We start from the raw sequence: 27,721 nt of genomic DNA on the forward strand, positions 1-27,721 counted from the left end.
CCAGGCCTCTGATTGACAGGCATCCACAGGACCCTCGAGGAACGCTAGGCGCTGCTGGCCAGCCCCGGGGGAGAACCCTCACCAGCCCAACATTTCTCTCTTTCTGGCACAGCGATCCTCTGTGATAGAGGTCAGCATTGTTCTCATTTTACAAATGGGGAAATCAAGGCTCGGGGTGGCTGGCTTGCCCACACCCCTTAGTAGCAGAGGCCAGGTCTGAGCACCTCCCAAGGCCAGAGCTCCTTCCCACCATGCACCCTTCTCTCTGGAGCTGTGCTCCCGACACAAGCCCGGTTGTTAGCATGAGGACAGAGGATCAGCCAGCTCACAGGGAAGGCGGTCCTGCTCTCGTGGAGACAGCACATCCCCGGGGCGAGCGCTGACTCTGCGGAACGATCTGGTGGCTCCAGAGGACCTCCCGCAGCAGAGGCTCCGCTCTGGGCACCCTGCGGCCAGCCTTGCTGGGCGCGAGAAGGGGCAGGATTTTCTCCATCTGCTGAGCCGAGCCCCAGTTTGGGGGCACCTGAACGATCATGCCCCAGTGAGCAGATGCCCAACAGACATTTTTCCAGGTATGACCAAAGGCCAGCGTTTACCTGGGTGAGATCTTGGTAGGAACACAGACAGACTTCTACTAGGTATGCGTTTATTTTCACGTGTAACAGGAAAAAACATAACTAGCACATCACCATGTGACTGCGGGATATATTGCATAGCACAGGACTAAAGTTTGAAATAAGTAAAATTAAAAAGGTGTGAGTCAAAGGAAATCTTAAGGAAAAGAGAAGAGGAGAGCCTCGGTTAGGACAAAAATTGTGGAGGTGGTATGGGAGGGCCCCGGGTGTGGGGCTCACTCCCCAAGCTTTGAGTAAGAAGCTGGGCTCTGCTCTGAGGCCCCTAAGGGGCTCTACAGAGAAACCCTGCTCCCCGCCCTCGTACTTGGAGCCCAGGGCATCCGCAGAGGAGCGTGTGCTGCATCCAGACGACCCAGGGAGGCAAGTACTTTGTTTCATTTGTTCACGCCCTACAGAACGGCTTAGAAGTTACAAAGCAACAGGAGTGCCTGGGTGTCTCGGTCAGTTGGGTGTCCGACTTCGGCCCAGGTCATGATCTCACCGTCCGTGAGTTTGAGCCCCGCATCGGGCTCTCTGCTGACAGCTCAGAGCCTGGAGCCTGCTTCGGATTCTGTGTCTCCTTCTCTCTCTGCCCCTCCCCCCACTAGCACTCTGTCTCTCTCTCTCTCTCAAAAATAAAATGAAAACACTAAAAAAAAAAAAAAGTTACAAAGCAACAAAGTGATTTTCCTTAAAAGGGAAGAAGAATCTTCTAGGTACAGCCTTGAGGAAGCAGTGGTCATAAGGCAGCCTGTGTTGGAGGGTCCAAGTGGGACTTGGGGGCGGGGCATAAACAGGGGGGCTGAACAGACGACCCTGGCACTGTCCTTGGAGGAGTGTGTGCATGTGGGGGGCGGGGTTTGTGCGCACGGCCCCCGTCAAGGCTGTAGGAGGAAAACTCAGAGTTCCTGGTACCCTGTTCCCCAGCAAACTATTGGCACTTAATATCTGTTGAATCACTGTCACACATGGCAGGAGCGCCAGAAGGCAGGGCAGAGGGGTTGCTGACGTCCTTGGATGTCAGCATACAGCACCCTCTCCTCCTGCCCCTGCTGTTCAGGTTCATGCCTGAGTCTGCTGCCCACGTCAGCGTGACATGTCCCCCCGGTGAGAAGTCCACGGTGGCCACCACTAGGTCACATTCTTGTACATTTATGAAACATTTCCTATTAAGATCCCCACCTCGCTCCAAATCCAAAGAATGTTTCTCATCATATAAATCTCAAAATTTAAAAAAAAGGGCTGTTAAAGGAGGACCCTGGAGTTCTACTCAAACAGCTCAGTCCTGCAAGCCAGAGCTGGTCTTATGCCCCCTACTGGACAGCTACAGGATGTCATCTAAAGACTCACCCCAACTCACCCATGGAAATGGGGGTCAAGGCCAGTGCTCGAGAGGGGCACGACCCTAGGAGATGGGAAACCTGGACATGATGTTCAAGGTATGGAAGCCTTCCGGAGCCCAGAGGGCAGAAGGAGGAGTGGGAAGTCTGAGGGGCACTGGCCACCAGCCTTTGAGCTGAGAGGGGAGTGGGGCTGGGGTGGCTCAGCCCCTCACGTCCCGGACATGGTGGGCAGAGCTGCAGGCTGGCCCCTGTCATGGCTCAGAAGGAGAGTGTGCAAAAGTGGGTCAGAAAGGCAAACCGAGTCGGGAAAGTTCCTCCCCCCCCACCCCCCCGCCCCCAGTCCAGGGCTAGTGGGCAGCTCACGGCCCCAGGGCCCAGTGGGGGCCCTCAGCAGCACCCTGCAGCACTCCGCTCCACGTGGCATGGCTTGCAGAAGAGACGGTTGTTCAGCGGGTAGCAGCCTTGGTCTGTGGGCTCCACAGACAGGAGGGTCCTGCAGTCCTGCGGGAGACGAGGCACAAGTGGATGGACCCCAGCCTGAGCCCTGCAGCCCGGAGCCCGCACGGGGCGGGGACTCCCCCAGCATCTGTGGATGAATTTCACTGAACGAATGTACTCCCTAAGGGTGAGGGAAGCCTAGGGGCACATTCGATGCGGGCTTTCAGCCACACAGAGGTGTGAGTGATGAGGGCAGAGTCAGCTGAGGGGAGACCTGAGGACACTCGGAGAATCACGGACACTGAGGGATCATGGAAAGATCTAGAAGGGCCTTAATGAGCGCCCAGCAGCCCTTTGAGAACATAAGCTCTGTGAGGCCGTAACCCCGTTTACCGCTAGGTCCCACCTAGTCCAGAGACTAGTATACCACATGCATACAATAAACATCTGCTGAAGCAGTAACTGAATCTAGTCCAGTCGCTTCATTTTACAGATGGGGAAACTGAGGGTCTGGGGAAGGACGGGCTTGCCCCAGACCAGAGAGCTGGTTCCAGAGCTGGGACAGGACAGGTTTCCAGGCTGAGTTCAGTGGTCTCTTTTTGCTCCCCTGTCTGTACGTCTTCAACACTGGTACAAACTTTACTATTTCTTATTTTTCAAATCACCAAAGGATTTTGGATCAAGGAGGATGGGGATTCGAGGCCCAAACTTTGCCCACCTTACCATTCTGCCACAGCTCATACCTCATCGGGGCCTCACCTGTACACACACTGGAGAGGGACAATGGGAACAGTTGATGTCCAGGGGCCTGGCTCAGGGCACGGCTGGCATCCTCTGGAATCCGCATGGATCAGACCAGAGGGGCTGGTCCCCAGAGAGACAGCTTGGGTCCTGTTGGGTCCCGGCTGCCATCTGGGCCCAGCATAGCCAAGGGAGAAGGGCGCCCTCATGTGTCTCTTCCCTGAAACTGCACCTCAAGTCCCACAGGGGACTGCAGGCAATTTAATGCCAAGGATCTGTGCTATTTCTAATGGCCACTTGTTTGGTATTCCGAGAGTACCAAGTGTCCAACCTAAGGTCCCCAAGGGCCACATGTGACCTCTCATGTATGTATGTATGTAATCTCTATACCCACCGTGGGGCTCGAACTCAAGACCCCAAGATCAATAGTCACATACTCCCCTGACTGAGCCAGCCAGGTGCCCCTGACCTCTCCTAATTTAGAATCAAGTGAGGAAACACCCCTACTATGACTGAGTCACAGTCTGCGAGGGAGCTGAGGGGTGGTGGAGAGCTGGCTAGGCCCGAGTCAGACGGACAAGGGTTGGAACCACTTTTCTCTGCCTCAGTTTATCATCCCTCACCTGAGATGGCACCTTGAAGCCCATTTCCCTCCCCTTCCCCTGAAAGGTAACTGCCAGAGTCTGAGCTGACTGCTAGCAGCAGGGGGATGACGCTCATGGCCACCTTCGCCAAGCTGACCAAGGGCACGCAGGGAGGGCCTGTTTGCTCACCAGCCAGGCTCAGGGAAAAGTGAATCACCACTGGGCCTTAATGAGGGCTAGGGTGGTGATAACAGCTCTTGAATGACATCATTGTTCTTTCAAGATGTGTTATCAGCTGGACCTTGAGCCATAACCAACGTGCAACATAACATGGGCAATATGTCAACTTCTCTCCAAGTCCCCTTGTCACCAGCAGTGCAAACAGCCTCTTGGCTCCATGCATGTGTATAAATAAGTGCAAAATAAAATAAATGTTTGGAATTGCTCACGGGCTGATTAAGAGATCTCCTCTGAGACACTCAGAGATTTCCTCTGGGACACCCCACGGACGGCACCCATAAAAGTAGCTACCTTTGTCCCCATCCCCAGAGACGCCAGATCCATCAGCAACATGGGGGTGACAGAGGAAGAGCCAGAGGAGGCCTCTGAGGGCCTCCCCAGCAGGACTGACTCCGTAACTGCAGAGTCCAGGGGCAAAGTGCAAAGCAGAGATCCTTGTTTAAAGAGGAAGCACTTTAAGTCGGTGACAGCCGAGCTCGGAAGCAAGCAGGGGACCCCACCGAGTGGGAGACCCTGTGCAACTCGGGGGGGGGCATTTCTTGCTGGGGCTACAGCACCGCCTTGAAGCAGCCTCCCCCTCTCAGCCTCACTCCACCCTGTAGCCTGAGGTCCAGACTCCTTAGCTTTGGCACAGGAGGCCCTTTTCTTTCCTCTGGCCTCATTGCTACCACACCCTTTGGCACATTCCACTACAGACAAACCTAAAAACTTCCCCTGCTCGGATTCTTCAGGCTTGCTTGTGCCACCGTGGGGTTTTACAGGCCTGTGCCTCTTTTCTGGACTTTCTCCTCCCCTCTCTGAATGCCTGGCGAACTCCTGCTCATCCTGCAGGACTCTGGTGAAGCATCGCCTCCTCCACAAGATCGCCTTTGATTCCACCACCCTGGTTGGACTTGGCCACCGCCTTCTTTGTCCCAAAGCTGATTTGTACATGCTCTTTCGCCTGGAGACGATGTCTGTGCCGTGCGTCTGCCCAGCATCCCTCCCTTCCTAGGGTTGTAGCAACTCCCGTCTCCTATGGTTCTGCTTTGCTGGCCCCAGGGGTAGGCAATCGTAGCCCCGGCCAGTGATTGGTCCAGAATGGACATGTGACCCAGGCTGGGCCAATCAGAGCCCTTCTAGGGACTACACCGGTTCCCTTGATGAGGTTTCTAAGTTGGAAGATGTTAAAGCTGGATCATCGGTGGCCAGGCACGTATCCGCCTCCTCACAGAGGATGTTAGCCCACAGGAAGAGGAAACAAAGCAAACACACAAAATAGGCAGGACCGAGATGGAGAGTGAGCCTTGATTATCCGATCAATAACCCCACCATCAGCCTTCCCACGAGATTCTCCTTGAGGAAAAGCAGGATGACCTTGGTTTTTATCGTCTCCCGGAGCTTTCATTATTAGACACTATTTGCAATGATCTCCATTCTCATTTGCCTTCGCTACTGAGCTGTGAGCATTTGAGAGCAGAGCCCCCACCCTGACTGGTCACCGTGTCCCAGTGCCCAGCGCAGGCCCGGCACCCTGCGGGCTCTCGGCAGGGCTCCGGGGCCGGGCGGACAGCGCGTCCCGGACTCCTCATTGCCCTACTCACCTCGCACCTGTAGCAATTTTCATGGAAGTTCCTCCCCATGCACTCGATTTTGAAGGCATCCTTCCCGTCTCGAGGGATGATGGGGTTCTCACAGATGCTGCACACAGGGGCGAATTTCCTAGAGGGAAGGGAACCCACGCTCGAGGCGCTCAGCCCAGGACCGCAGAAATTAGCTGTGGGAGCCGGGGCGGCTCTAGTTGCCCTCCGGAGCTATTTCAGACGTGTTGCCATGTGACTGCACCTGGAGCCACAACCACAAACGCCTCTTTCTTCCTGGCAGGAGCGGATGGAGAGTCCTGTGTAATTAGACCCGGCTTCCCAGGGTATATAATCAGCTCGAGCCAAGGAAGTGACTGGGGGAATGTTTGAATTTGAGAAAGCAGAGAAATCTGCTGTGTGTTCACTGGGGCTTAACCCCGTTTCATTTATCTTGTATTGTGGGTCACTGTTTTTGTTCCCCCTTCCTCTTCCCTTTCTTTTTAACAGGCACAGCTGCCCTTGTGCAGTGAGCAACTCCAGGACAGGGGCTGAGCCTCAGGCAGAGCGTGTTCTAAGGCGAGCTACTGGGGTCTGGGGGTTTGAATCGTAGCTTCACACTTATCAGCTGGGAGAATTGTCGGCTGCCTGCCTCAGTTTCCACATTGTAAAAAACAGAACGCTTCAGAGTACCTGCCTGCCTATTAATCCCCAGGCTTGGGGATAAAAGGGCCTAATCCACGCTGAGCGGCTGGCCCGGCGCAGGTACCCAGAGCATCAGCTGCAAGCAGGTGTGTGGGACAGGCCAACTGGTTTCTGGGAGCCCAGAGACCGCGGGAAAGCTCTGCTCCGGCCCCGAGAGCTCAGGCTCGGCGGCTCTGCTCTGGCGGGGCCCCACCCGGTGCGCGGAGTCCCCTCCCGTACCTATAGAAATCGTCCAGGCAGTACACTTCATTCTGGTTGTCCAGGGCAAAGCTCTCGTCGCCGATGCACCGGGCACAGGTTACACAGGTGAAGCAGGTGGGGTGGAAGGCCTGGCCCAGGGCCCTGATGATGTGTTCCCGGACCACCTCGCCACACTTGCCACACTTCTCCAGAGTGTCCTGGGACAGAGGGACACTGCCTCAGAGCCATCCCGTGGGTGTGCCCACTCTGAGCCAGAAGGGGTTTCCGGCTGGCTACCCACAGGGGCCCAGAAGGGCAGGGGTACAGGAGACGGGCTCAGCCTGAAACTATCACCCCCAAACCTCTACCGCTGCTTAAAAGGAGTCGAGCTCGGCAAGGTATCCTTGGCCCACAGTGAGGAATCCTGCCAAGAAGCTATTACCGCATTTTTTGTTACTAAGACATGCTTAGGGCCCGTGTCCACTAGGGCCCATGGGAGAAATCTCTCTTAAACCTCAGAGTCAGGAAGAGGAGCTCCTGGAAGAGCTGATATGCTTTTGACCTTGTAGACAATAGACCTTGAAACTCTTAACCTTCTCCATCAGGCCACTTGAAAGCTCAGAGTCAGATTCCATACTCCACCTTTAGGAATGACTATAGGGGTCTTTTATTCATATATTTGGGGTACTAACTTTCCCTCTGGTCTCATCTCACTTTCTACTTTGATTTTCCTCTCTTCGAGATATATATATATATATATATATATATATATATATATATATATAAATAAAATATTATATATATTATATGTAATATATTTATATATGTATGTATAATATATATTATATATTATATGCAATATAATATATATTTATATATTATATCTATATTATATATTTTATATAGAATATATTTATATTTATAATATATATTTATTAAATTAACTATAATTTAAATTTTAAATTAAATAAATTTAAATAAGTAAATTTAAATAAATCAATTTAAATAAATCTAATATAAATAAATATATAAATATATAAACATATAAATATATAATATATAAATATAACATATTTATATTTATAATATATTTATTAAGTTAAATATTAATATAAATTAAAATATAAATATATTTATATTTCTAATATATAAACATATAACATATAAATATATAAATAATATAATATATAAAATGTATAATATATACATACATTTTGATTTAATGTTTATTTTTGAGAGATAGAGACAGCTCATGAGTGTGAGTGGGGAGGGGCAGAGAGAGGGAGACAGAGGATCAAAGAAGGCTCGGGCTTGAACTCATGAACTGTGAGATCGTGACCTGAGAGCTGAAGTCGGACACTTAACCGACTGAGCCACCCAGGTGCCCACGATTTATTTTTAAAGTTTACTTATTTATTTTGAGAGAAAGAGAGAGAGAGCATGAGTAGGGGAGGGCAGAGAGAGAAAGGGAGAGAGAGAATCCCAAGTAGGCTGCGGAGCCTGGCCCTGGGCTGAATCCCACGAACGGTGAGATCATGACTTGAGCCTAAATCAAGAGTCAGATGCTTAAAGGACTGAGCCACCCAGGTGCCCCTCTGATTTCTTTATTTATCTTTTACGTTTTATTGTGGTAAGAACACTTAATGTGAGGTCTACTCTCTTAACAAATGTTTACGTGTACAACATTACTATAGGGATGGGTATTTGTGCATTCTTACAAGCTGCCTCAAATCCCTTCTGGAATGAGGATTAAGGGGGGTGGGGAAGGGAGGGGGAGGGGGAGAGAGAGAGAGAGAGAGAGAGAGAGAGAGAGAGAGGTTACTGAGCAAAGATCCTCCAGCCTGTCCTCCTTCCTCTTCTAGGCAGGTCTCTTCTGTTCCTGGCTGTGCTCCTGTGTTTATTTAACTTGAGCTCATCTGGACAGATAGGTATGTTTGCCTAAGCTGCCTATAACCTGCTCATATTTGGTGGGGACAGCATTGTCCCCTCTCCGTGTCCTGGGGGCCTCCCTCCCCTCCCTAGAACACTGCCCGAGTCTTCCTCCTGCCGCTTCCAGCTGTCAGCCCACCCTGGCCCCAGCTTCCCCTCAGTGACTCACCTCTGCCTGGCTGCAAGGTGAGAGAAGAGGACAAGACTGTCCTCCACTGTCACGGTGATGGGGGTCAGAGGGAAGGGGTGGGGATGGCCTGACTCCTTGCTGCTCCCACCGTGTGCCTTGCTGGCTGTGGTAAGACGGAGACTGGCTGAGACTATCATCAGATCATTCGGGTTTTTCTAGATTATTCCAGCTCCAAATAGTCTACCTCCTTGAACCAGTAGTTTTCAAACTGTGACGTGTACCAGAATCACCGGGGAGATTGTTAAAAGTGCAGATCGCCAGGTGCTACCCACCCGCAAGAACAAGGTGAGGCCCGCATACACCCAGGTGACGTGTCTGTGAGTGGTCTTTATGCCACACACCAGCCAGTTAGCAACTCTAACTTCGTGGCATCCAAACCGGCTCTCCCAGACCGCATTTGGTACCCAGAAGTGACACAGATTCCCATCAGGCTGTGCACTGGAGCCTGTGGCTTCAGGTGAGATAGAAGACCACGGACAGGCTCCAGAACCAGATGGGTCTGGGGGAGAATCCCGGCTCCACCGCCTTCTGGACGGCGACCTTGTGTGGCAGGCTGGGTCAATGTCCCCAAGACATACAGGTCCTAATCCCTGGAACCTGTGACTACTTTCAGGGGCAAAGGAGATGGCAGATGTGATTGAGTTCATGGTCCTGACATGGGGGGATTACCCTGGGTGGGCCCTAAATGCCATCCCAAGGGTCCCTGTAAGGGGGACGCAGAGGGAGATGTGATGCAGAAGAAGGAACCAGGACGCTGAAGCGAGATGCCACCCTGCTGGCTCTGAAAGTGGGCAAAGAAATCAGAGTCTGCAAGGGATGCAGCTGAAGAAGCGGGAAGAGGTAAGGAAACAGATTCTCCCCTAGAGCCTCTGGAGGGAGTGCGGACGTGCCTTTGGCCTTACGACCTCCAGAACCGTAAGAGAACAAATGAGTGTCGTTTGAAGCCATCAAACAACGGTTGCCGTAATTTGTTAGAGCGGCCACAGGAAACTAATACACCTTGGCTGAGCTCCTTCCTCTCTCTGAGCCTCAGCTTCCTCATCTGTGAAGTGGGTCAGTGGTGCCTGCCTCCCAGGATGATTGTGGGGAATGAAATAATGGGACGCCTTCCAAGTGCCCAGCACAGCGCCTGGTACCTGGAGGCCTAGCCGCAGGGGGTGGTTACCTGGTAGCAGGATTCACAGAGGGGCCGCCCGTCCTTCTGGTAGAAGCTCTGCCCGGCCAACTGGCGGCGACAGGTGCGGCACGTAAAGCACCGGGCGTGATATTGCCTCTTCATGGCTTCCACGGCCAGCTCTCGGGGGGACACGGTCTTGTGGCAGAAGGCACAGACGTCTGGGGTAGAGACACAGGTTGTAAGCCCCCCGGTCCCGGAGTACTGCACCCAGGCGCCCCCCGGAACAAGGCCCTGGGGGTCGTGAGTGTGGCCTCATTTCAGGAGGAGCAGTAAGAAGGAATGTGACCAGCCTCTGAACGCCTAAATCAGGGCCGCCTGGCTGGCTCCATCGGTGGAGCGCGCGACTCTTGATCTTGGGGTCGTGGGTCTGAGCCCCACACTGGGTGTAGAGATTACTTAAAAATAAAATCTTAAAGGGGCACCTGGGTGGCTCAGTCGGTGAAGCGTCTGACTTCGGCTCAGGTCGTGATCTCAGGGTTCATGAGTTTGAGCCCCGCATCAGACTCTGTGCTGACAGCTCAGAGCCTGGAGCCTGCTTCGGATTCTGGGTCTCCCTCTCGCACTGCCCCTCCCCTGCTTGCGCTCTGTCTCTCTCTCAAAAATAAATAAACATCAAAAAAAAAAAAAAAAAAAAAAAGGAAAGAAAGAAAGAAAGCCTAAATCAAAGAACACAGCATCAAGGGGCGCATGGGTGGCTCAGTCAGTTACGTGTCTGGCTCTTGATTTCCGCTCAGGTCATGATCTCGCGGTTTGTGAGTTCGAGCCCTGCAAAAGGCTCTGCACTGACAGCACGGAGCCTGCTTGGGATTCTCTCCCTCTCTCTCCCTGCCCATCCTCCTCCTCTCTCTCTCTCTAAAAATAAATAAACATTAAAAAAAGAGGAACACTGTCAGGACAAACGGGTTGCCATCTGCAAAAATTTAAAGGAGGGTCCACTGTGATACATTTACACCCAGACAATTCCAAACGTATCAGAGGTCTAAGTGTGAAAAATGAAACCACAGGACTAGAAGAAACCAGAGAATTATTTCATAACCTCGGGGTAGAGAAGGCTTTTGGTGCATGGTAAGCACTTAATAGCTGCTAATTAAATGGGTAACACACGGGGCCAAGGAGGCTGCGGGCAGTCACACCCTCACTGGGTAGCAGATGGGGAGGACCGCGAAGGACAATTTAGCAAAAAGACCAAAGTTACAAATGCACCTACCCTTTGCCCACAGTATCTCCTCTCCCAGAAATTCTCTCACAACCCTACACACAGGCAAAATGACCTACGTGCAGGGAAATTCGTCTCAGCCTTATTTGTCACAGCAAGAAACCACCTAAGTGCCCATCCGCAGGCGACTGGTCAAATGCATATGGCAGGGCCCTGGGGAAGAATACTATGCACCTGTGAAAAAGGACCCACTTTCTGTTCTGATGTGGAACGAGCTCTAAGATGCTGGAAGGAAAGAAAGCCAAGAGCAGAGCAGCCCAGAGTTTGCTGCTATTTGTGAAAAAACGGGCAGGGTTGGGGGGGGGGGACACGTACTTGTATTTGCTTGCGTATGCATAACCTATCTCGGGGAGGATATGCGACACATTAACAACAGAGGCTGTCGATCCGGCAGGAAACTGGGTGATACAGGGATGGGGGCAAAGGGGAGGCTTTTCACGGTGTACCTTTTCACGCTTCTTGTTTTGCCTACGTGAGAACATCGTGTGTTCAAAAAACTAAACGGTGAAAAAATTCAAGCCATTCTGCTATCACAGCACATTTTGCAGCGCAATATTTATTTATTTGCTTATTTATTTTTAAATGTTTATTTTTGAGAGAGAGAGAGCGAGCATGTGCGGGGGAGGGGCAGAGAGACAAGGGGACAGAGGATCTGAAGCAGGCTCCACGCGGCCAGCAGAGAGCCCGACCCGGGGCTCAAACCCACAAACCGTGAGATCATGACCCGAGCCGAAGTCAGACACTCAGTCGACTGCACCACCCAGCTGCCCCTATTTATTTATTTATTTTAAAGTTTATTTTTTTATTTTGAGAGAGAGAGAGAGAGAGAGAGAGAGAGAGAGAGAGAGGAAGAGTGAGTGAGCAGAGGAGCAGCAGAGAGAGAGGGAGAGAGAATCCCAAGCAGGCTCCACACTGTCAGCACGGAGCCCGACGGCAGGCCTTGAACTCAGGAACCGTGAGATCGTGACCTGAGCCAAAACCAAGAGTCAGACGCTTCACCGACTGAACCACTCAGGTGCCCCTTGCTGATCAATATTTAAATGGATTTCAGTTATAAAGGAAAAAGGTTAAGGCAGTACAAATAAAATCAATGTACAGTTCTAAGGCCCATCACTGAACCGTCCGTGAGTGGAGACAGATGCTGTGGCCGCTGCTCTCCCACTTTCCCACCTGGAAGCTCATGCTTGCGCAGTGAGGGCCCCCGGGGGCCACCCAGAAGCCTTCCACGCCTGAGCCTGTACCTGTGGATGCCTCTCTCTCGTGGAAGCCAACAGGCTCTTCTGGGGGAGGCGGCAGCTCTTCCGAGGGCCTGGGGGGACTGGGCCGAGGCTGGAGTGGAGGCCTCTCTTCCAGGGACTGTGGGGACATGGAAGGGAGGGCAGGAGAGGTGACATCCAGTGGGGACCGCACACGGGCCTCTCAGCTCTGCTCCTCCTCTGGTGGCACTGGGCACAATTAGCCCCACTGCTCAGAGGAGGGAACCAAGGCGCAGAGAAGCAAGCGACCTAACGTCACTCAGTAGGAAGGCACCACCGGGGCCCAAAACTACTTCCTTCTGAGGAATCGCCTGGAATCGTTTTTCCTTGGCCTGGAATCCCTCCCATTTCTACAACGGCCTCTGTGAAGGACAGAGGATTAAAAATATCTTCTCAGAGCTGAAAGGGGTACTCGAGGGGAAAGAGGGTGGGGAGCCCCTTCTCCAGGGACCTTGAAAAACATGACCAATTTTTAGCAGCTTGAAAGCTTCGAAGAGGGACGGCCCTCAAGCAGGAGCAACCTCCAGGCTTAAGTCCCTGAAAGGCGCAGACTAGCCCTCGCCCTCCCTCGGCCCCTGGGGCTCTGTCTGGGGGGTCGGCAGTACCTGTGGTGGGGGCGGGGGTGGGGGCAGGTGCAGCTGCTCTAAGTCCGAAATGAGGGAGGCCCCCGTCGGGGCAGGGGGCTCCTCATCAGGGGACGGCGGCGGAGGTGGGAGGAGGTCCAGGTCCGGGAGTGCGTCCTCGCCATCCAGGGTAGGAGGAGGGGGAGAACACCCTGCAACCAAAAGGGGAGAGAGGCTTGGAGGGAGTCTCTCTCTGCAGGTGGACAGGAGAGGTGTCCACTTTCCCAGAAGGCCATGCAGCGTGGGGGGCTAAGAGCTCAGGTCCAGGGTCACCGAGACCTGGGTTCTGCCTCTGGCTCTGCCGTGGGTCCTTAGGCAAGAGACTCAATCTCTCTGGATCTGTTTGCTTAGTTGAAAAATGGCTATCAATCTTTGCGGGCTGTTGTGAGGGTTAAGTGAGGGGGGCAGGTAAAATGGCGCAGCCTCCAAAAACAGCACCTGTCAGAACCCTCCAGAACAGGGGTGCCGGGGTGGCTCCGTCGGTTAAGCGTCCGACTTCAGCTCAGCTCGTGATCTCACAGTTCGTGGGTTCAGTCCCCACGTCGGGCTTTGTGTTGACAGCTCGGAGCCTGGAGCCTGCTTTGGATTCTGTGTCTCCCTCTCTCTCTGCCCCTTTCCCACTCGCTCTCTCTCTCAAAAGTAAATAAAAACATTTTAAAAATGTATAAAAAATTAGCATCCCTTATTCCTTTTTACTTTTTTTCCATGTGGATACTAGAACATTATTTTATTTTTTAATATTTTTAATGTCTACTTATTTTTTTTTTAATTTTTTTTTCACGTTTATTTATTTTTGAGACAGAGAGAGACAGAGCATGAACGGGGGAGGGTCAAAGAGAGGGAGACACAGAATCCGAAACAGGCTCCAGGCTCTGAGCGGTCAGCACAGAGCCCGACGCGGGGCTCGAACTCACGGACCGCGAGATCATGACCTGAGCCGAAGTCGGACACTTAACCTACTGAGCCACCCAGGCGCCCCATGTCTACTTATTTTTAGAGAGAGAAAGAGAGAGAGTGCAAGAAGGGGAGGGTCAGAGACAGAGAGGGAGACACAGAATCCGAAGCAGGCTCCAGGATCCGAGCTGTCAGCACAGAGCGCGACGCGAGGCTCGAACTCACGAGCAACGAGATCACAATCTGAGCCTAAGTCAGATGCTCAACCGACTGAGCCACCCAGGTGCCCCGTAGAACATTTCAAAATATGAGGCCTGCATTGGTGATCTGCTTTATATTTTCATTGGCCAGTGCTGACACAGACCTTTTTTGGATCTTGATTCAAAAGATAAATCATCTCATGAATTCTCATTTTGTAGATAAGGAAGAGTGAACTATTCTACTGAATATGCAAGAAATATACGCAAGATACAACACAAATACACAGTATACAGTGTACAAAAAAAGATAGCAAACCTTTCATTCTGCTATAGTCCAACACTTGAAAGGTATTTTTATGGCATGTCAGGGAAAATTAAGAATGGAGAGAGTATTAGATAATGGCCATCTTTGGACGTGCACCCTGAAGAATGCGGTGCTGAAATGACCCAGTTCCTGGGGTTTCCTTTAAATTACTTCACAAAAGTTATCAACACTAGCCAAATTATGGAAGGAGTCCAAATATCCATCGATGGATGAACGGAGAAAGAAGATGTGGTATGTACACACACACACACACACACACACACACACCCCGGAATATTACTTGGGGATGAAAAAGAATGAAATCTTGCCATTTGCAACAACGTGGATGGAACTAGAATGTGTCATGCTAAACGATAAAAGTGAGTCAGAGAAAGACAAATACCATATGATTTCACTCATGCGGCATTTAAGAAACACAACAGATGAACGTAGGGGAAGGGAAGGAAAAATAAGATAAAAACACAGAGGGAGGCAAATCATAAGAGACCCTTCCTTTTTCCTAAAATTTTTTAATGTGTATTTACTTTTGAGAGAGAGCACAAGTGGGGGAGGTGCAGAGAGAGAGGGGGACAGAGGATCCGAAGTGAGCTCTGTGCTGACATCAGCGAGGCCGATGTGGGGCTTGAACTCACAAACTACAAGATTGTGACCTGAGCTTAAGTCAGATGCTCAACCGACTGAGCCACCCAGGTGCTCCAAACCACGGGAGACAAATACAGAGAACAAACTGAGGGTTGCCGGAGGGGAGGTGGGTTGTGGGGGGAATGGGCTAAATGGGGGATGGGCATTAAAGGGGGGGACTTACTGGGATGAGCACTGGGTGTTGTAAGTGACGAATCACTAAATTCTACTCCTGAAACCATTGTTACGCTATATGTTAACTAACTTGGATTGAAATAACATTTAGAAAAATAATAAAAAAATAAATCACAAAAGAAAAGTAAAAGAACACAGAAATGGAATAGAGGATACAAATGTGGCAAAATCTTATCAACTGTTGGTAGTGGATCCAGGATAAGCAGGATTCCTCTAGCTGCTCTATTCTGTGTATGTTCGAAAATTTCATTAAAAAAAAAAAAAAGAACCCAATAGCAAACGCTAGTACATACCCAAGAAAAGCACCCCGGCATGAAGTCATGTTCAAGGTTAGCACAGCTTAACGCCTGCAGGGAAGGCTGAGGCCCACGCGGTGGGGGACATGGGGGGGGGGGGCCTGGATCCCAGGGCTTTGCACAGGGAGGAGGAGGAGGGCTGGGTCTCACCCAGTTCCTGCCTCAGCCCCAGGCTCTGCTCTGTCCAGGAATGCTCACTATACTGTGGGGGTGACCTCCACCCCTCCATGCTGTCCTGTCGAGGCACTGCCCAGCTTCCCTGGAGGAGGCGACTGGGGGTCAGGCCCTGAAAATCCTCTGTTGGCTGCCATGTGCAGGGAGAGCACTATTCTTAGTGCCCTAGGGAGAGAGGGCACAGAGTCTGGTCCGCGTCTGCCCTCCGTCCCCCTCCTATGTCTGGGGCACAAGGCAGGCCAGGCCTCACAAGGTCAGACTCCCTTCACACCCATGGAAAGCAGATGGAAAGTGCCTGAGGCCCTGCCCCCTAAAGACCTGGGCTCTGTCCCATTCCCTGCTGATTCACGGGGGCACCTCTCTGGGCTTCAGGTTTCTTGTCCATTCGAGAAAGATAATGAGCCCCTTCTGCTTTCTCCCAAGGACTGAGGGACTGTACAGATGGGAAGATTATTCTAGACCTGTGAGTAAGCCACAGAATCATCTGGGGGCTTGCTCAAAGGCAGATGGTGAGCCCCACCCCCAGAGCTTCTGACTCAGCAGGCTTGGGGGGAAGTGCCTGATAATTTACATTTTTGAAAAGTTCCCAGGTGAAGCTGCTGGTTCAAAGGCCACACTTCATTTTTTGTCTAAGTTTATTTATTTTGAGAGAAACAGAGACAGCACAAGTGGCAGAGGGGTAGAGACAGAGGGAGAAAGAGACAGAACCCCAAGCAGGCTCCGTGCTCTCAGCACAGAGCCAGACACGGGGTTCGAACCCACAAACCGTGGGATCCTGACCTGAGCCGAAACCAAGAGTCAGATGTTTAACTGACTGAGCCTCCCAGGCGCCCCACAAAGGCCACACTTTGAAAACTAGTCTTTCAAAGGCACCTGGGTGGCTCAGTCGGTTAAGTGTCTGACTCTTGATTTCGGCTCAGGTCATGGTCTCATGGTTCGTGAGTTCGAGCCCCTCATCTGGCTCTGTGCTTACAGTGCAGAGTCTGCTTGGGATTCTCTCTCTCTCTGTTCCTCCCTAGCTCTCCCTCTCTCCCTCTCTCTCTCTCTGTCTCTCTCTCTCTCTGTCTCTCAAAAGAAAGAAAGCAAGCAAGCAAGCAAGCAAACCAGTCTTCTACTCCCCAAGCTTCTCCTGCTTACTGCCTTTGGGCTAAAACAACAGTTCTCAAGCGTGGTCCCCCCACGGAAGCATCAGCATTACCTGGATATGTGTAAGAAATGCAAATTCTCTGGCCCCACCGCAGACCTGCTGAATCAGAAACACCCGGGGTGGGGCCCAGCCGGCTCTGTTTGAACAAGCCCCTCATGGAGCCGAGGCTGCTCCAGTGTGAGAGCCTTGCTCCCGATGAGCTCAAGTGAGTCAGGAACCAGATCACGGAGAGGCAGAGGCACGCTCAGGCCTCTCCCGGGACCTGCCTTCTGTCCCCAGCCAGGATAGGAATTCAAGACAGAGAGGGGCTTGAGGCCACCAGGCGGGTGTGCAGAGGACCCCGGGCGATTCTGTTCGAGTGGCCACGAGCAGGAAGAGGAGAAGCAGCTTTTTAAAGAGAAGCCGAGAAAAACTGACTTCTGACTGTGAGCTGGTGCATCCGTGTTAAGTGCACGCGAACATCTAGAGGGGAGTGGGGACCGCTGCCAGGATGAAAGGGCCAAAGAGACGTGTGTGGATTGCCCAGGGGACAAGTACTGGATGGGGCGTCAGGGGACAGCCTGCAGCAGAGATGGTTCCCGCTTTGTGTTCTGTGCTCAGACCAGACTCATGACCAAGCTGCTCGCCTAGAACCTGTCTCACTCAAGTGAGGCCGAGCCCCAAGATTCCCCGAGCTCTGCCCGTTTGCCAGTTTGGCAAGCAAAACGGCGGGCCGGCCGCTGCTAAGCACCCCTCCCAGGCTCTGGTTTTGTTGCCACAAAATCCACCCATCCCAGGATCCGATGACCCATGAAAATGTCCCGGAAACGTTGGCGTCTGGGCATCTAAACTATGTTTCCTGGACTCCCTCTCCTATGCAGAAGGGACGTAAGTTTCTTCAACTGGATCACCTGCCCTGATGTGTGAATTCCGGTCATCGTGGTCCTGGTTCTACATGGAAGCACCTGGAAGAGGCTGAGTTCTTGTGTGGTTAGGAAGGAAAGATCGGTTCACAAGGTTGGGTCGTATGAAGAGGCATGTTGCACGAACGTCCGTGCATTCCCACACGTGTATACGCGTGGCCCTTTCTCCTGCCCCTTTCTGGCCACCTGGAGTTGGCAGTCCTACTGGTCTTTAGGTGGTTTGTGTGGTGATGGACGCACAGGGCTGCCCTAGCCTTGCTCGGGGACAGCAGGTCCCAGGGGGGCCTCCGGAGGGTTGTCCTTGATGTCTCTTTGCCTCCCGACTCCACCTGGTGTCCCATTAGTCAAGACATCCCCCTGCCCCAGGCCCCGGGATTGTCCTTCTTCCTTGTTTCTACCCAACCAACAGCCGAGACTCCATGGAGTGGCAGGGAGAGAGGACCGGAAGGCTCTCTGTCACCATGGCAGCAGAGCCAGGTACAAGGTAGAGAAAAGCCATTTATGACACAGATCCGTTCTGTGATGGGTGTGTCATATACACGACCAAATTTCCACTTTCCAGAGCAGGGAACCAAGCGAAGAAACAGCTTGCGTAAGACCACACAGCACGTGAGTGGCAGAGCCCGCGAGAGAATAAAACCCCCTCTGAGGTCCTCCGAAGGCGCCCGACGCATTCTTGCCTCAGGGCCTTTGCACTGGCTGTTCCTGCGGGCCAGCTCTATCCTGTCATTCAGGTCTTATCAGAGCTGAAATGTCACCTCCTTGGAGAAGCCATCCTGACTACCCTGTAAATAGTCGTACTCCGCACCTCTTCACCATGTTTTATTTCTGTACAGCGCTTGTGTCTCCCCAACATCATATAATTTTGTCATCTGTTTCCCCCGCTAAGATTTAAGTTTCATGTAGGCTGAAAGCCCTGTCTTCTTTCACTTGTCCCCAGTGCCTGGCCCAGAAAAGTCACAGCAGGTAACACATTTAACACTTTCTCCATGGCAGGCGCTGGCCTCAACGTATGTTTCACTTCCTCCATTCCTCACAACAACCCTCCGAGGAAGGTACTATCATTACGCCCACTTTACAGATTAGGAAACTGAGGAACAGAGAAGAGCCAGGATTCAAACCCAGGCAGGTGGGTTTGCGTCTGCCTGGCACATAGTAGGTGCTTGATGAATGAATGGATGAATGAATGAATGAAGAACGCCAGAGTCGGCCCCTTCCTCCCCACCTCAGTGCTGCCTCTGAGCCAACCTTCTGCCCAGCCCCCTCACCCTCTTACCTCCATTGGAGAGCTGAGATGGAACAGCTGGCCCTGGGGCTGTGGCCTTGGTAGGTGGAGTCCAAAGGCTGGGCCTCCCTGCCGAGCCAGCCCCGGGTGCCTTGGTGGGAGCAGGGGGCTCCCGGGAGCGGCCAGGCCGGGCCTCACAAGCTGCCCGCCTCACCTCCTCGGCCACAGCCTCATCCCGACGCGGGGGTGCCAGCGTGATGAAGACAGACGAGGCGACCCTCTTCTCAGGCTTCGAGGCCATCGTCTCCGCTCCTGGTGGTGCTGGGGACAGAGCAGGGCACAGGCTTGGGCAGGGCTTAGGGCACAGGGATGTGCTCCACCTAGACAGACAGACATCCCCAGGGTATCGAGCCTCCCTTCTCCTGACAAGACAGGAGCAGCCGCTCTACTGTGCCAGTGGCCCGGGCCGGCCCCACCGGAGACAAAGGGCCTGGGGACGTCCTTTGGGGGAGGGTGGGCGTCCACCAGGTGACTTGGCCGCAGGGATGGGACCCAACGGTCCTGACCGCCCCTCCCCCGCCAACCTACACACCTGGGGGAGCAAAGGGCAGCCCTGCCCTGCTCACCTCACAAATGATTAATTTTCCTCAAGTGCGAGGCTCCTGCCGGCCCTCTGGCTCCCCACCCCCGGTGCCGGTCCCAGCCCAGGGCCCGGCCTGCCACTGGGCCACACCCCAGTTACCTCCCTCCCTTGGGATCCAATTCTCCTGGGAGGGAGGAAGTTCCGGGGGTCCAGGCCAGCTCTGCTGGGGGAGGGAGACAGCGTCAACTGTCAGAGCACAGGGGCGGGTTCCAGGAGGCAGAAGGGGACAGGAAAACAATCAGAGCTGCTGTTGATCAATCAAGACCTACCCTGCCCACCCTGTCCTAAGCACTTTCTGCCCCCTCACTTCTAAATCCTCCCAGCTGTTGGGGGAGAGGCACTATGACTATCCTGACAGATGAGGAAACAAAGGTTCAGAGAGGTATAGTCACTTGTTCGGGGTCACACAGCAGCGGAGCTGGGATTCGGACGCAGGGCCCAGGCTCTTGGCCACTCGGCCCTGCCACCCTCGCCCAGCCCAGCCCAGCCCACAAGCCCGCATCCTTCTCTCTGTGTCAACCTCTGTATCCAATCAAGTCTTGATTCTATCGTCAGACTCTCTCACTCTGTCCCATCTCCAAAACCAGGCCCTGGTTCAGGCAGGGGTGGGAGCCCCAGTGGTCTCCATTCCTGCCTCCTGCCCTGATCTTCCTAGAGCATAAATCTGTCTCCCTGTTACTCAAAAGCCTTCCATGGCTCCTACTAGCAAATTCCTCTGGCTTCAACTTCTTTTTTGACCACCCTGGACCATTCACCTTTTCTCAACTTTCTCTCTTACCTGCCTTGGCGTGTTTCCACCCCCTGGTTTTCCTCCCCTGCCCCTACCCCAGGGTGAATGTCAGTTTTTTCAGCTCAGACATCACCTCTCCACGAAACCTCCCCTGATTCCTGACCCTCTCCCTGGGGCAGCTGTCTGCTTCTGCAGGGTGATGACAGCCCATCACAGGACATACTGGCTCACGGTCACCATGTCTGCTCCTACTCCCCAAGTGACTGCATGTGACTTCAGCTATGCCCGCAATCTTTGTGACCCAAGTCCAGAGTGGGCATCAGAGCGTGAATCTGGGAGCAGAGCGGCATTCCTGATGTCAAGGGCCCCGTTTTCCATCTCCCAGGTTGTGCCTGCAAACAGTAACCTCCAGGGCCAAGGCTGAGGGGGGCCATGCGGGTGGGGGGAAGGCAAGTGACCACGTTCAGCCAGGAGGACTCCTCACTGGGCTCCCAGGGGTGAAAAGCGCCCCTTCTAACTCACTCTGTGGCTGAGCCACTCTGACATGGCCTCAAAGCCCAGCCCACAGGTACATGGAGAGAAGAGTTAGCAGGGACCCAGAGAGTGAATCTCAAGAAGTGGGGCTGAGGGCCCCGAGGGACCCTAATGACAGACTTGGAGCCCGAGTGGCCACTCACAGGGCCCCCTCTGTATCTCAAAGCCACTGGCCACCTGGGTCTCTCTTGGTGACTGAAGAAATGACAGCAGCAAACACAATACACGCCCCTCAGTTCCTCTGAAATTGGTTTACACGTTTGGTTAAAACATATAGCTCAGTCTGATTAATAAAAATATCCGTTCTGAATAAGGAACCCAATGTAGGAAGAGAGCTTTAAAAGTTCTTCAAAAGTACTTTCCTTTGGGGGCCCCTGGGTGGCTCAGTCGATTAAGCATATGACTCTTGGTTTCGACTCAGGTCATGATCTCACGGTCCCGTGAGTCTGAGCCCCACGTCAGGCTCTGCGCTGACAGTGTGGAGCCTGCTTGGGATTCTCTCTCTCCCTCATTTTCTCAAAATAAATAAATAAACTTAAAAAACAAATAAAGAAAAGTACTGTCCTTTTGTTTCTTGTTCTGTAAGTGATTTCTGGAAGTGTACAGACTTAACGTGAGCTGTCCTAGTGATATACGACCATATGGTTTTATCCTTCGGCTTTACACTTTGTTATGAGTTTAAGAGTCTATTTTTGTAAGCGGTTTTCAGAGATTTACATCCAAGAAACAACAACAATGGCACTTGCTGTGTGCCAGGCACCGCGGTACAAGCTTTCTGAGTCTCAAAACGCACCTGAGTCGCAAAACAGTCCGTTACGCCCCCACTTTACAGGTGGTGCCATGTGAGGCCCCGAGAGGTTAAGTGATTTTTCTAGGCCGTCTCGGCAGATGCAGAATTCTAAATGAGCACCATGTGACCTGAGTCCCAGGGTGTCCTTGGACCTGAGATGCCACACTTTTCCTTCCCTGGATGGTACGGGGGCCTCCAAATCCTCAGCCTGTTCTCACCCCAGAGTGGCCCAGTCCAGATCTATTATCCTGTGGTCAGTCATTCTGGGCTCATCCCCAGACAGAATGCTGTGGATGCCCCCTCCGCCTCCCTCCCACCCTGCTCTGACCCCCACTCCGCCCCAGCCCACTCCTCTGGGAAGTCAGATCTGTGGGTTTCTCGGAAAACATCCGAGGCAAACGTCCTAGTTGTGAGGCCAGATGTTCACAGCTGGGCAGCTCTACCCCCCCACCCCCACCCCTCCCTGCGGTTCAGGCAGGGACTTCTTTGGGGCCCCCGGGGGAAGGGGTCGAGCTGGGATTTTCAAAAGCCTGTCAGTCAGGCCCAGGGCTGCTAGGAGAGGGAGCCTAGGCCTCCCTCTGGTCCCACTGCCCCCAGGTCACCCCAGAGCTGGGGGGGGAGGTATGTGTGAGAAAGCTCCCTGTGGGGCTACTGGCCAGCCGCACCCAGGGGACCCTCCTCCCCCATCCTTCCTCCCGCAGAGGGCGAATCTGAGATCCAGTTGGGTAAGCGGAGAAAGTGGGAACAAAGGGAAAGAAAGTCATTTCCTGTCAAGAGGAAGGAAGGAGGCTGAGATCCAGCCAGCCAGCCACCCAGCCCGGCTTTACGCTGCAGCCCAGGGCGGGGGACAGGCTGCCTGAGCTGGAGAGCCTCCCGGTAGTGCCCCCCTCCTTCCCTTCCTTCCTACTCCTTCAAACCCCCTCCGAAAAACTCTGGAACCACCTGTAAGCTTTGTTCTTTAATACTTTGACCAAGCAATCTATGCTTGGTTCAGAATTAGATTTGCGGAGGTGGGGGGTGGTGGCAATGAGACGGGGTGCCCACCCCCACCGCTGAGGACCCCGCGGCCTTGGGTAGAGGCTCCCGTCCCCCTCTCCTACCTCAGGGAAGCCAAGGAAGCACACGGAGCTGGATTCACACCGGGCCCCACCTCTTTCCTGCTGGGTGACCCTGAGCAGGTCACTGACCCTCTCTGGGCCTCAGTTTTTTCACCAAGTGAGAATTAAAAAAGGTCTGTCCTGAAAGGTGGCTGGCAGACAGGGCACAAGGAGAGAAGGTGCGGGAGATCTCGGTACTAGGTAGGTGCCAAGAGCCGGCTGGTTATCCAAGCTCCTGATGAGAAGCCCCCAGCCGCTGGGCTGGCTTGGGGGGCCTGGGAGGACCCGACTTGGCCTCCGTCGTTAAGAGCAGGAATCTGGGCGCTGGCCAGGCTCTTCCCGGGGTCCTCGGGGATGGGCTGGAGGGGGATCCACGCCAAGACGCCTCCACGGCACACCCCTTCCCAGCCACCCCCCCCCCCCCAGGGATTTGAGGCCCAGAGAGGGGCGGCCCTGGGGTCCCTCCTCTCCCCTCGCTTGACCCGGGCTGGGTAAAGGGGCCCGGAGCTCCCCCGAGCTCCGGAAACCCGGCGCCCTCCCGCAGGCAGCCAAGCTGGGCGACCGGCCGGGTCACGGTGGGGCGCCGCCGGGGACTTTAATTCGATCCATGTGCGGGACGCTGTCCTCTTTGTGCGGGAGCTTCCGCCCTGCTCACCTCTTCCCCTGGCGCCCCTGCTCCCGGGCAGGGACACCGGTCCTCCCCCGGCTCCGGGGACAGAGGCCGGGGGCTGGGACGGGAGGCGGCCCCCTGGCCCCCGCGGCCCGCCCCCGAGCGCCGGGGCTGGGGTCCCAACTCCGGGGGGAGGGGAACGTGGGGGGGGGGGGGGGAGGGCTCCGGCCAGAGGCGGCCCGCGCTGTCACCTGTGTGCGGCCGGGGCAGGGACGGAAAGACAGGATCCCCCCTCGCCCCGCTTACCTGCGTCGCCCGCGCCCCCAGCGGCTCCGGTCCGACGCCCGAGCGAGCAGAGCCGGGAGCGGCGCGGCGCCTCCCGCCCCCTCCGCCCTCCCCGCCCCTCGGCTCCCTCCGCCCCGCCGCCCCGGCCGCCTTACCATAAAAGGTGAAGCTCAGGGGGAGGGGGCCCGGGGTTCCCGCCGGCGGAAGCGGCCCCTACCTGCCCCCCCACCTGCCCGGCCTCGCCCCGCGCCGCCCCCGCCGCCCGCCCTTTGTTCCCTCGACCCCTCCTCCTGGCTCCAGGGCCCAGTCCCGGGGTGGGAGGCCTCCCCCGCTGCCCACTCCCCTGCCTTTGCGCGCCCTCCGGGGTCCTTGCCCGCTCCCCCTTCCCTAGGTCACCTGGGTTGGCGGCCCCACCTGCCCGGTCGGGTGGAAGGGGGGTGGGGGGTACTTACGTCGGAGTTTGGCCTCAGATCTGCTAGGGTCCTAAGAGTCAGGTGGACCTGGGTTCCAAGGCCATTCACAAACCGAGTGACCCTGGGCAGTCACTCCGCCTCCTGGAGCCTCCGTCTCTTGTCTGTAAAATGGGAGTGATGGCTGCCTGGGGTCAGCCTGAGGATAAAAGATGGTAATGACAGTGAGAAGCACCGGGGTAGCCAGTGGTCAGTATATACTGGGCTTGGGGCTTTTTTAGGGGGTGACCCTGGGTGGGTGTCTCAGATGTGCAGGGGAACAGGTCATCTCAGTTTGCTGTCATCACTGCTTGTGGGGATCTGTAAGCCCTTGGGTCCCAGTACCCCCCCCCCTCCCCTCCCGGGGCAGAGGCCCCTTCAGGAAGCCGGCTAGGCAGGGCCCAGCCAGCAATCAGGTCACCTGGTTTGCCACTCCGGTTCCAGTCTCTGACTCTCTCCCACCTCCTGCACTCCCCCCACCCCCTCCTCCAAGCCCAAGTAGATAGAATTTGGAGAGGGGAGGAGTAAACAGAGCCTGGGCCCTGGGACCGGAGATAGAGCCTGGATGGGCCGCCTGGGTCCCTGGAGGCCTCGGGGAACATTGCTGGGAAAAGGAATCTGGGTCTGATTCAGAGGCAGATTGTTCTTTTGATTAAAGCCACAGCAGCTGAGGCCAGAGGAGCGCTGGACCCAGCGGCATCTGGGGGAAGAGGCCAGGCAGCGTCTGGCTTTCCCCTGTGGCCCAAGTTACAGTCGCGCTGGCCGGGATGGCTCTGGTGTTGCTCCCGAGGGAGGGGCTCAAGCGCAGGGGGGTCGTGAGGGGGGTACTTGGATCCCTCACCTCTCCTCCTCTTCCTCCTCCCAGCCTCTCTAAGTCCCTCACCCACTTTTGTCATCCTCTTTTAAGGACCGTCTCAGCCACGTTGCAATAACAACATCGCAGGAGCTACTGACGCAGACATCTGCAGGCGCCCCACCTACAGACCTTTCCACTGAATCTCCAGGACGGCCCCGTGCGGCAGGGCTGGTTCTTTCCGCCTCACAGTTGAGGAAACTGAGGCTCCGAGAGGTGCGAGGCCACACGAGGGGCGAGTGGCAGAGCTGGGTTCAAATCCGAACCAGCCAGTGCCCCTGGATGCACACACGGCTGTGCTGGTCCTGTGGCCCCTGTGCACCCGCGGCCCTCACAGATGCAGAAGGGGAGGCTTGAGGGCGGAGGGGACTTAGACTCCAGGCTGCCTGGGGCCTGGGTCGGGCTCATTCCCCCCCTCCCCCTCCCTGCAGCACTTCTTGGAGCAGTCTTCCCCAGGAGGAAGGAGGGGGCTGCTGACTGCCAGAGATGGGAAGGACCTTACAGAGGAAGGTGCGATCCAGGGGTTTGCAGACAGTTTGGGCCCTAGAACCCCCTCTTCCAGCGTTTTGTGACCCAGAAGCTTATTTAAAACAGATAAAAATGGGGCCGCCGTCCCTCATTTTCATATCCCCTGAGCCACCTCACTGCGCCCCCTGCACGGGACAATGAGGCACCGAAGGGTTGAGCTGGGGCCTCGTCCAAAGTCACACCAACTCCATCTGGGGCCCAGACCTCTGCACATCTGCTCTGGGTGAAGACTGGCTGGGGAAGGGGGAAGGTCGAAGGGACATGTGGAGGTCCAGCTGCCACCACCTACCTGCTGTCCAGCACCCCCGGCCACCCGTGCCACCTCCGTCTCTGCTCCCGCGTGGAGAGGAGTGTCCTGGTTAAGGCTGACCCACACCAGCCCGGATGGTGTCAGTGTCACCTTGGCAGGTGCCAAGCTTCCTGCAACGGAAACCCAGGAAGTGCATTGGATGGGAACACATGCCCTTTGTCCGCAGGCTCAGAGAGGCCCTGCTCCCTCCCCATCTCCATCCTGCCAGCCTTGGACCAGCTCTCTTCCAAGCCATTGAGCAAAGGGGCTCCATCTTTTATTAGGGCTGTGGCATCTGAGACCCCAGGTAGCAGGGAGGGCGTGGGAGACAGGTTGGGGGGAAAGACCCAGGGCAGTGCGGACATTTGCTGTCCAGTCAGAGGGCAACGTGGCACCCACTGCCCACAGAAGAGGGCTTTGATGCAACAGACATGGTGGGGCACCTACTGTGTGCTAAGAACGAGTAGAGGAGCCCAAGGGAATCACGTCAGACATAATTAATCCTTGTCCCCACGGAACTTACGGAGAGTTGGGGGAGATCAACATGTAACACAAATTAATGTAATAACTACCATTGTATCACGGTGACCATAATATAATGGTGATATGTGCCATGATGGAATGAGCAAGGGGCTGCGACAGAGTAAGGGGTACGGGTGGCGGTAGGGGAGGCCTCTCTGGGGGGTGGGTGACATATGGGCTGAGATGAGGAAGGGCCAGCCGTGAGAACAGAGGAGGACACTCCAAGGACAGGGAGGCAGTAGGAAATACATGGGCTTTGAGGTCAGACTTGAGCTTAACTCCCAGCATTCTGGTGCTGGCTATGACCTCGGACAAACTCCTTCCCTCTCTGAGGCTCTTGTTTCCTCACCTATCACATAGGGGAGGGGCACCTGGCTGACTCAGTCCGTGGAGCACAGGACTCCTGTGGGGTCATGAGTTTGAGTTACACACTGGGTGCAGAGATTACTTAAAAATAAAATGTATTTTTTAGTTTTATTTATTTGGGGCATCTGGTAGCTCAGTTGGCTAAGCGGCAAACTTCGGTTCAGGTCATGATCTCACGGTTCGTGAGTTCAAGCCCCGTGTTGGGCCCTGTGCTTTTAGCACATAAATCATAAACATAAATAAGTGTTTTTTTATTTTTGAGAGAGACAGAGAGAGAGCGCGCAAGCCAGGGGAGGGCAAAGAGAGAGGGGAACAGAGGATCCGAAGCCAGCTCCGTGCTAACAGCAGCAAGCCCCACGTGGGGCTCGAACTCACAAACCGTGAGATCGTGACCTGAGCCAAAGTCGGATGCTTAACCGACTGAGCCACTCAGATGCCCCAAAAGTGAAATCTTAAAAAAAAACAAAACAAAAAAAAAACAGGGGTGCCTGGGTGGCTCAGTCAGTAAAGCATCCAACTTCGGCTCAGGTCATGATGTCACGGTTCGTGAGTTCAAGCCCCACATCAGGCTCTGTGCTGACAGCTCGGAGCCTGGAGCCTGCTTCAGATTCTCTCTCTCTGCCCCTCCCCTGCTCACACACACACTCTCTCTCTCTCTCTCAAAAATAAACATTGGGGCGCCTGGGTGGCTCTGTCGGTTGGGCGTCCGACTTCGGCTCAGGTCACGATCTCGCGGTCCGCGGGTTCGAGCCCCGCGTCGGGCTCTGGGCTGATGGCTCGGAGCCTGGAGCCTGCTTCCGATTCTGTGTTTCCCTCTCTCTCTCTGCCCCTCCCCCGTTCATGCTGTGTCTCTCTCTGTCTGAAAAAGAAATAAACGTTAAAAAAAAAATTAAAAATAAATAAATACACATTAAGAAAATTAAACCAAAACAAAAAACAGAGGTGCTGCGCTGGATACCCTCAAATGGGGACAGGAATGCTTCCCTTTGCAGACCTGTTGGGGGGGGGGACGGAGGCACTGAAAGGGCACCCCCCAGAGCCTGGCCCATAGTTAGTGACCACCAAGTAGCAATGGCTATTCTCCCATCACCCTTGCCTGGTCTCCGGAGATCTCGGTCCACACAGTCCATAAGCTCTGGAACTAGATCCGGGAACAGGGACAAGTTTTCCTGTGCCACAGCCCTCACTGGCCCGGAGACCTTGGGATGTCAGGACTCAGCAATTCCTGCAAAATGCACAAGTTGGGGTTGG

At 54.4% G+C, this 27,721-nt stretch overlaps 1 protein-coding gene across 5 annotated transcripts; it reads right to left on the bottom strand.

Moving 5' to 3' along the window:
• Positions 1-629: 629 nt before the first annotated feature.
• On the bottom strand, positions 630-27,671 carry FBLIM1 (filamin binding LIM protein 1). Of its 5 annotated transcripts, none has more exons than XM_078452346.2 (10): positions 27,567-27,671; positions 25,583-25,713; positions 23,916-24,037; positions 18,826-19,095; positions 12,778-12,947; positions 12,158-12,272; positions 9,689-9,858; positions 6,444-6,622; positions 5,544-5,661; positions 630-2,458 (listed from the first exon to the last, which is right to left on the bottom strand). In XM_078452346.2, the coding sequence occupies exons 4-10, from the start codon at positions 19,073-19,075 to the stop codon at positions 2,345-2,347; spliced, it is 1,116 nt and encodes a 371-aa protein (XP_078308472.2). In that variant the 5' UTR covers positions 19,076-19,095; positions 23,916-24,037; positions 25,583-25,713; positions 27,567-27,671; the 3' UTR covers positions 630-2,344. The 5 variants fall into 5 exon arrangements, with proteins under 5 accessions (XP_078308472.2, XP_078308470.2, XP_078308476.2 ...); XM_078452344.2 differs by having other exon boundaries at positions 23,916-24,072; XM_078452350.2 differs by lacking the exons at positions 23,916-24,037; positions 25,583-25,713; positions 27,567-27,671 and adding an exon at positions 23,485-23,607.
• Between the last annotated feature and the right edge of the window lie 50 nt (positions 27,672-27,721).

This window comes from Panthera onca, chromosome C1 (genome assembly GCF_046562875.1).
Source record: "Panthera onca isolate mPanOnc1 chromosome C1, mPanOnc1 haplotype 2, whole genome shotgun sequence".
Lineage (NCBI taxonomy): Eukaryota > Metazoa > Chordata > Mammalia > Carnivora > Felidae > Panthera > Panthera onca.